Genomic DNA, 8,600 nt, shown 5'->3' with positions numbered 1-8,600 from the left:
CTCATATAAAGCAGAAGGATAGTTTCAGAGAAAGGTGGGCTCCAGAATGGAAGGACTAGATTTTGGTTTGGGCAAGAGTCCAGGGGAGATATCAAGGCAATGATCATGGGGGAGGTAGTCTTGAGGAACAGGCACTAAAGCTGACATAATTGACAAAGAAGACAGAAGTGGTCTAGAGGCTATAGTCCATGGGCCCAGTGACTTGAAGAGTTAAGTGCAGCTTGCACTGAGAGGCAGCAGATGCTCTGGGTGCGGGGAAGGGCGGGGGACGAGGGTGGTGGCCAAGGACGCTCTTGGACGCAGTATTTCCTCCCTGCAGGAAGAGGGCGTTGCATCAGGCGCCAGAGGGAGAAAGAGGAAGACGTTGGGGAGAAGCAAGGCCACGTTGGGGGCTGACGCATGCGCACAGCCAACCGTGCCCGGTTCGGCTCTCCTCTTGTACAGAGGCGCGGATTGGACCCAAGGGCAGGGCATGATGGGTAACGGGACCAGCGGGGTCCCCCACCGGGCAGACTAGTAGGGGTCGGATTTGGGCAGATTAGCTTTCGCGGTCCTCTCCCCGCAGAGCTGACGTGTCCTGGGTTCCAGACGACGGGCATTTCCACGGGGTCGGGGGGTTCGGGGCGTCCGGGGCTGAGGAATTCTTGGGGGTTGCCGCGGGGTATAGGGAGTTGGGGAGGGTGGCTGCAGTCCCGGGAGTGCTTGCAGGTGGTTGGGCCCTCGAGTTCCCGGACCTGCCGAATCTGCCTGCGGCTCCTGGAGGGAGGGCTGGGCCTGACTCTGCGTCTCTTCTCCACTCCAGTGGTGGGTACAGGCACATCGCTGGCGCTCTCCTCCCTCCTGTCCCTGCTGCTCTTCGCTGGGATGCAGATGTACAGCCGCCAGCTGGCCTCCACCGAGTGGCTCACCATCCAGGGCGGCCTGCTTGGTTCCGGCCTTTTCGTCTTCTCTCTCACCGTATCCTTTCTGCGGGGGAGCGGGCAGAGGTGTTTGAGAGTAGGAAGGGTGGTGGGCCACGCAGGCTTGTACCCTTCCCATTAGCCACACATCTCTGCCCCCACTGCACGTCCTACTCCTTAACTCCCTCAACCCAGGCCTTCAATAATCTGGAGAATCTTGTCTTTGGCAAAGGATTCCAAGCAAAGATCTTCCCTGAGAGTAAGTGAAAATTGGGGGTTGAGTATTTGAACCCTCTCCAGTAACCTCCCCCAACACGGTACTGAATTTCCAGGTGCTTAGTCAGTAAAGGTTTTTTAGGAGGAAAAAATATGTGTATTAAGACTGTCTGGAGACAGATGATGCTTTTGGATGCAGCACTTTATCTAGCTCCCGGAATTGGAGCTAGAAGAGAGGGCCTCTGAAAGCAAGAAACTCAGTTACTTCCTGGCCAGTTCCCAGGGAAGGTGTGAGGGAAACAGGCAGGTTTGGGCCTGTAATGAATACATCCAAGAAGGGATGTTCTTTGTTTCCACCAGAAAAAGAAGAAGAAGGGCCAAATCAGTTGAGGGGTTCCGAGGTGAAATTGACCCAATATTAGTGAATTCTGTTTATTTGAGATGATTGTGAAGAGCCTAAGTATTAGATACACCAGCTTTCTGTGTCAGCAGGAATCCTGACCAAATTAGAGTAACTGTCAGATTGTTTTCCTTTTGAAACGATTCTAATCAAGAATTGATGATTCAGTTATTTATGGAGAATTAAGTTCATAAAGCCAATTAGGCGTCAAGGCCAGATCACCTAAGAGATGCCACATGCCCCAAATTGACAGCAGATGCCATCTATTGTGAAGCCTTCACCTGGTAGAACAAAGACCTGTCACTGTGGCCCTCGTTTCTTTGTCCTCCTTATGTTTTGCTCTTTCCACCTGGCGCCTTTGTAGGCTTCCGGAGCTCCTTTCATACAGCGGCTTCAGAACTTCTCTGTTAGATTTTATTTCTAAGTGTATTGTCTTCATTTGCTTCTGAAAGAAACCTTTGTAGTGGGGCAAGCTGTTTGGCCCTCTTCACCTGCCCTGCCCTCCCCAGCTGGGCAGGTGGGATTGCCCTTGCTATCTGCCCTCCCATCTTCTCTCTAGTCCTACTCTAGATGTCTTGAGACCCTTTTCTGCCCCCATGGGTGTGTGTATCCAGACACTCTGCTCTCCAACTTATGTCCAGGAACTGAGGCCCTCGACTTCCATAACTAGCCAGCCAGGTTAATGAATTGATCCCTATTGGCTGGCTTCTGTTGGAAAGGCCTTGACCCTCTTCCTCAAATGGGAGCAAGCCTTGCCCTTGAGATTCTGCTGTCACCTTTCCTTTTCCTTTTTATCGGAGGGAAGCCAGGATAGGGAAGTTAAGTGATATTTGGGGCAGAGCTGGTAATGAGCATGCATCTCCTGCCTCCGTGTTCTGGGCATCAGTAAGCCCATCTGAGGTCCTCCTGCTGTTGTCATGCCCTTCCCCTCCAAGCAGTTCCCCCAAGATTCAGAGGGCCCCAGATTTCTTCTAGACTCCACATATGAATGCCTGGTGTATCCATTCTGACCACCCTCCTTGTCCCCTCTTGCCTCCCCAGTTCTCCTCTGCCTCCTGTTGGCTCTCTTTGCATCTGGCCTCATCCACCGAGTCTGTGTCACCACCTGGTAAGTGCCTGACAGCTGAGTAAGGGGTGTAGCATCCTGTCCTTTGGCACTCGATCCTCCTGTGATGGTTCCAGACTTCCCCATACGTCCCTCCCACTCTGTTCTCCCTCTGTCCCCTTCCCCATTTTCCTAAACCTGATCCTGGATTCTTTCCCTCATGCTGGTGTCTGTCTGCTCTAGGAGGCACCAGGCTGGCAGCATGCCCACTTATACCATGACCTTTCTCCTTCACCCTGTAGCTTCATCTTCTCCATGGTTGGTCTGTACTACATCAACAAGATCTCTTCCACTCTGTACCAGGCAACAGCTCCAGTCCTCACACCAGCCAAGGTTACGGGCAAGGGCAAAAAGAGAAACTGACCCTGAATGTTTAATAAAGTTGATTCTTTGTAGCTCTGTGAGCTGTGATATGCTATGGGCCTCTCCTGCCCATGGCTGCATGGGTGTGCAGAATGTTGGGGCAGATGGGTACTCGCTGTTTTCAGACCTTGGGGATGGTGGGGTTTCCTTCCTCCGAGGTTCATTTTTACCAAATATTTATTGAGTGCCATCAGTGCCAGGCACTTTGCCAGGCACTGGAGTGGCATATACTTGTGTAAGAGTCTCATGGAAGAAAAGTGCATGAATGATCGGCAGTCTTGCCCTTTGGGAAAAGGGGTAAAGACTGCAATGCAGGAATGCCCGCCCATCGGAACTGGAACAGATCTTGGAACAGAGGAGTCAGGGAGGGAAAGGCCCCTCATCCCTACACCTCCCCATGGAGTTCCATTTAACCTGTGAGGGCTTTGTTACTCTAGCTCCCCACCCTGAGCAGATGAGCCCCCTGCCCCTTCTGCTCCAAGTCTGCAGGTGGGAATTCCCTACTGATGTTGCCCTCCTGGACCTGTCTGTTCTGCAGTGTGGATGTGTGCCCGTGTTTAGAAAGACTCCCAGCTTGATCACGGTCCCTATCCTCTTTGGTCTGTGCCTTCATTTTTCTCCTCTGTTTCACAGCCAAGGAATTAAGACACTTCCTAAGTTTTAGCAAAGTGTTGAATACATAAAACGATAGGAACAAGGCCACCAACCTTGGAGCCAGCCTTAATGGAAGTGAGGGATGTGACTTCTCAGGTCCTGCTCTGTCCATGCTCTGCCATGAGGAGTGCCTCTCTGTCCAGAGTGTCTGTCCTTTGGGGCACCTAGGCACCGTCCCTCTTGCTGGGTGGTGTGGGCTTCAGGGTGCTTACCGTGCCTTGGTCAGCTTTGTATTCTCCACAGTGCCTGATAATGGGCAGTGAGGACTGGTGGGTTGGTTGAATGAAAGAACCTGTCCTCCTAGAACAGAAAATCCTATACATGGGATGTGGCTGAGTTTGGGAATGAGACCCAATGAAGATGAAGAAGTGAGTCAAAGGAGTTCTGGTCAAGGATTAGAGCCCCCCCCCCCCCCCCCGCCAAACCCCCATTTGTAGCCAGACTCCCTGACCCTTTCTCCTCTATGCCTAAGCTGAGGGAGTGCTATGCAGTTTACCCACATTGCCTGCAGAGGGCGGCACAAGCTCACATCTTCCTCCAGGAGACTCGCAACACTCCCCTGCCTGTTGGCCCTGAAGGCTGGGAGGGTTGCTGCTGGGTCTCAGGGTTCTTGCTGAGTCTCTCCGGTGGAAGCCAACTCTTGGAGGACCCGAAAGACTGGCCCATTCGGAAGGGCTGAAGCCTGAATCAAGTCTTCTTGCTCCTCCAGTCTGAGAATGGAGGCAAAGAGAGTTCAGTGGAGACCAGAGCCTTCCTGAGAGGGAATGGTAGCTCTAGGCTCCAACTTACCTGGTAATGGTTGGGGGGTTACCGTATGTGGGACCCTTGGGGAGAGGAAAGGTTGTCCAAAATGGGTCCTGGACCTCCGGGGAGGCTGGGTTAGTTCTAGGTCTTGCTTTGTCAAACCTAGACTTTCTCCTGACCTGGAGTGGGAGCAGTGGGCAGAGGGCCAGGTGCCAGCCCAGGTGAGCATAGACACAGCTGGGGAATCTGGCCACCTCCGGGCACCATGCCTTCCAAGATAAGAGCTTGGGTGGGGCCAGGCTAGGGGAGGACAGGGGAGAGCCCGAGCAGGTGCCAGGACGATGTCAAGGGATCTGGGCACCTGCTGCCACCCACTACATAGGCATCAGGGACAGTATGTGGCCAGGAATAATGACCCCTTGCTCAGGGAATGGGTGCCTTTACCAGGCAGGTTGGCGCTGACCTCAGCGCTCCACCCAGCCTATCCCTGGGGTGCCTAGCTGCCGGCTGCCTCCACCTGACCTACCAATTAACCCTGGGAAGGGTATCCCAGACACCAAACACCATCATTAAGTAAGGGGGCGTGAGGCCATCATGGCTTCTGGAGACCCAAAGGTGAGAAGGGCAAAGGTGCTAACCTCTCGGCCCCGGGATGCCTGGGTCTCTGCACCACCCTGGAGGCTGGAGGCCTAGGGGAGAGAGGGGCGGTCCGCCCCTGGAGGACAGAGGGAAGCCAGATGTTTCCTCCTGCTCCCTCACACGTGGCCCTGACACCCGCCAGCGCCCGCTGCCTGCTCCAGAAACAGGAGTAAATAATACAGGGGGAGGGGGCCTTGGATGCTAGTGGGGAGGCTGGCGGGAGAGGGCTCCTGGCCCAGAGGTGTGCTTCTTGGGGCAGAAGGTGATGCCACCTAAAAAGAGGGTGGTGGGAAGGTGAGATGAGGGGGCTCCCCTGCCCGGGCAGAGGCTGGACTCCTCTTGGGCTGGCACTGACATGAGGGGATGCCTGGCGTTTAGGGCATGCCAGAAGGTGGGGGGGCGGGCAGGGCAGACAGGGAGGGGGAGTCTGCGCCAGGCCTTGGCTCCAGCCCTTTCCGGACCTTATTGTCCTTGGTGAGAACAGGACGCTGTCCCGTTCCCACTGCCCGGCCCCCCAGCTCTGCTCCCCAGGGGCTCGGGAAGGATGTTGGGAAACAAGAGAAGCCAGAGATTGGTAGAGACAGAGATGCTGAGAGACACAGAGACAGATACAAAGAGGAAAGTTTCAGTCAAAAGCAAGTATTGAAGCTCATTGTGAGCTTGAGCGAGCGCTGAGCACTATGGGAACCGTGAAAGAATGGGAAGCTGGAGGCCCTGCCCTCAGGGACCTCTGGACTGGCCTGCCGTGTGCACACTACTTGACTTAGGGTTACTCACAGAGCCATCTCCTAAGCAAACAATAGCCAGAGCCCTTGTGCGGGCACAGTTGGTGGCACTTAATTGCTTCACCTCAAGTACATTCTTTTCCTCCCTCCCAGCAGGCTGGAAGTTCCTCCGGGGGCAAGGCCAAGATCATGCTCCCAAATCCCACCTCCCTACCCCCTCAGGGCTGAGAGCAAGCTGGCCACCAGAGATTGCACTATAAATGCTATCTGGTTGAGCTCCCGCCCTGGCAGAGAGAGAAGACCCCTAGTTGGCCCTAGAATTAGGCACTGCATTACCTGGGGTGGAGGGCAAAGTGTGAACTGCCTGCCCTGGGGCAGGAAGCAGGCTTTAGAGCTGCCCTCACCCCCACCCCGCCCCCGCCCCCGCCCCCTGCTTCCCCTGGGCCGCGCGAAGAGCCAGCTATTCCCACCCCAGCCTCCGCGTCCCTGGGGGCTCGGGGTGGGCCTCCTTCCTTCCAACTCTCCTACCTGGGCCCACAGTTCTCAGCAGCCACTCCCCTGGGAGACAGGTCCTCTGAAAGGTGGAGAGAAGTCCAGGTCCCTTCTGTCTACTGAGGTTCCAGATGCATTTCAAAATGAAGAAAAACTGAGACATGTTTGAAATGTGTACACTTGACAAATTAACACTTTTTAAGACAATATTATGATACAACATAATCATGCTAGTCGCAAGGTCATTACAGGATTTTTAGAAATGTTTCCCTTCACAGGGAACTGCAGGCCCTACTTTATAATGTAAAGTTCTATGATAATGGGCATATCAGAGTCATTGTAGGATTCTTTCTACTTTTGTATATATTTGAATATTCCACAGTAAAAGTTAAATCATTTGTACTGTAAATCCCTTCTTTCTGTTCTGTGGGAGAGTGACAGTGTGACTGAATGAAACCACACTTGGAGATAACTTCAGAAGGCTACATTTGAGGCCCTGTGTGACAATGAGGCCTGAGCCAAATGGCCCTTATGGTCTTCGAGGAGCCCTTCTCTGAGAATTCCACTCACCTCAAATAAGCTGGACATGTTTCCCCTACTTTTAGGCTGAGGCACTAACAGAAGGGACTGAAAAGTGGGATTCCCTTCTGCACAGGTCAGGACCCCACAGAAAAACCTCCCACACACCCCCATTCTGGGCCAAGAGTTGCTGTGAGGGCTGACCTCAGGCTGCTTCAAGGGAATTTCTGGGACTGAGGTGCATGTACACCGGTGTGTGAAGGCCTAGGCTAACCCTCCAGGGAGATCCCTCCCCTTCCTGCTCTGGGCCTCCAGCCCTCATTTCCAGCCTCTGTGACCCGGGCTTTTTTCTGACTCAGACAGCTTCAGGTTCTAGACATATGTGGGGCAGTAGGAAGGAGCCCAGGTCTTGAAATCAGACAGACCTGAGTTCTAGTTTTGGCTCTGACACCAGGTGAGGGTCCTTGGGCAAGCTGAGTGACCTCTCTGCACCTTAAATTCATCACCTGTAAAATGAGGATAATAATACTTGCCTCAAATTGTGGTAAAGAGGATTGGAATTAAATAACAACGTGGAAGAGCCTAGCATAGCGCTCAACCTACTAGGCATTTGACAAATGTCATTTTCTTCTCCCACGTGATAACAACCATGACCTTGCCAGCCAACTTAGTGCTTTACAGATATTCTCAGTTTCAACACTTACATCAACCTTATGAGATTGATATTCTTACTCTGTGTGGTTAATTTTATGTGTCATCTTGGCTGGGCCACATTGCCCGGATATTGGGTCAAACATTACTCTGGATGTTTCTTTTTTTTTATTTTTTGGCCGCACCATGTGGCGTGCAAGATCTTAGTTCCCCGACCAGGGATCGAACCCATGCTCTCTGCAGTGGAACTGTGGAGTCCTAACCACTGGACCACCAAGGAATTCCCACTCTGGATGTTTCTGTGAGGGTGTTTTTTTTTTTTTTTTAATTATTTATTATTTATTATTATTTTTGGCTGTGTGGGTCTTCGTTTCTGTGCGAGGGCTTTCTCTAGTTGCGGGGAGCAGGGGCCACTCTTCATCGCAGTGCGCGGGCCTCTCACTATCGCGGCCTCTCTTGTTGTGGAGCACAGGCTCCAGCCGCGCAGGCTCAGTAGTGTGGCTCACGGGCCTAGTTGCTCCGCGGCATGTGGGATCTTCCCAGACCAGGGCTCGAACCCGTGTCCCCTGCATTAGCAGGCAGATTCTCAACCACTGCGCCACCAGGGAAGCCCCAACACAAATACTTTTAAGGGGTCTTTTTTAGGTAGCCTGACCCTGGCTGGCCTTTCCAGCCTCACCTCCTGCCACTCCACCATGAAGCAGTCTTTGTGCCAGAGACAGACACAGAGGATTACTCACAATGAACTCTCAAGCCTCCCTGCCTTTGTTCAGGCTTTCCCTTGGCTTTGCAAGCTCCGCCCTCAACCGCCACCTGAATTCTCTTACTCATCTTTCCAGTATCACCTTGGGCTTTAGGACCTATTTGATAGAGGCTCATGCCTTCCCTGAAACAGTCAATCCCTTCCTCTGTGTTGTATGTAATTTTGCATATTCTTCCATCTTTAGTGCACTTTAGAATAAGGGCTCCACGGGAATTTCCTGGTTGTCTAGTGGTTAGGACTCTGTGCTCTCACTGCCGAGGGCCTGGGCTCAACCCCTGGTCGGGGAACTAAGATCCTGCAAGCTGCGAGGTGCGGCCGATAAATAAATAAAATAAATAAATATATAAATAGAGGGCTCCAGATTTGGAATTTGTCTCTCACTGAGACCAAAGCTTGCCAAAGGTGGGACTTCCCTGGTGGCGCAGTGGTT

General features: G+C 52.9%; 1 protein-coding gene across 1 annotated transcript; it reads left to right on the top strand.

Moving 5' to 3' along the window:
* Positions 1–384: 384 nt before the first annotated feature.
* KRTCAP2 (keratinocyte associated protein 2) lies at positions 385–3,020 on the top strand. The gene is given in 6 exon segments (XM_036864538.1): positions 385–434; positions 436–479; positions 803–957; positions 1,095–1,158; positions 2,557–2,623; positions 2,863–3,020. Coding segments are annotated over 6 exon segments (486 nt in total). The 5' UTR covers positions 385–399; the 3' UTR covers positions 2,984–3,020.
* Positions 3,021–8,600: the final 5,580 nt, after the last annotated feature.

Source organism: Balaenoptera musculus, chromosome 1 (genome assembly GCF_009873245.2).
Source record: "Balaenoptera musculus isolate JJ_BM4_2016_0621 chromosome 1, mBalMus1.pri.v3, whole genome shotgun sequence".
NCBI classification, from domain to species: domain Eukaryota; kingdom Metazoa; phylum Chordata; class Mammalia; order Artiodactyla; family Balaenopteridae; genus Balaenoptera; species Balaenoptera musculus.
Note: the sequence above shows the minus strand (reverse complement) of the source record. Positions and strands in the feature narration are given on the sequence as shown.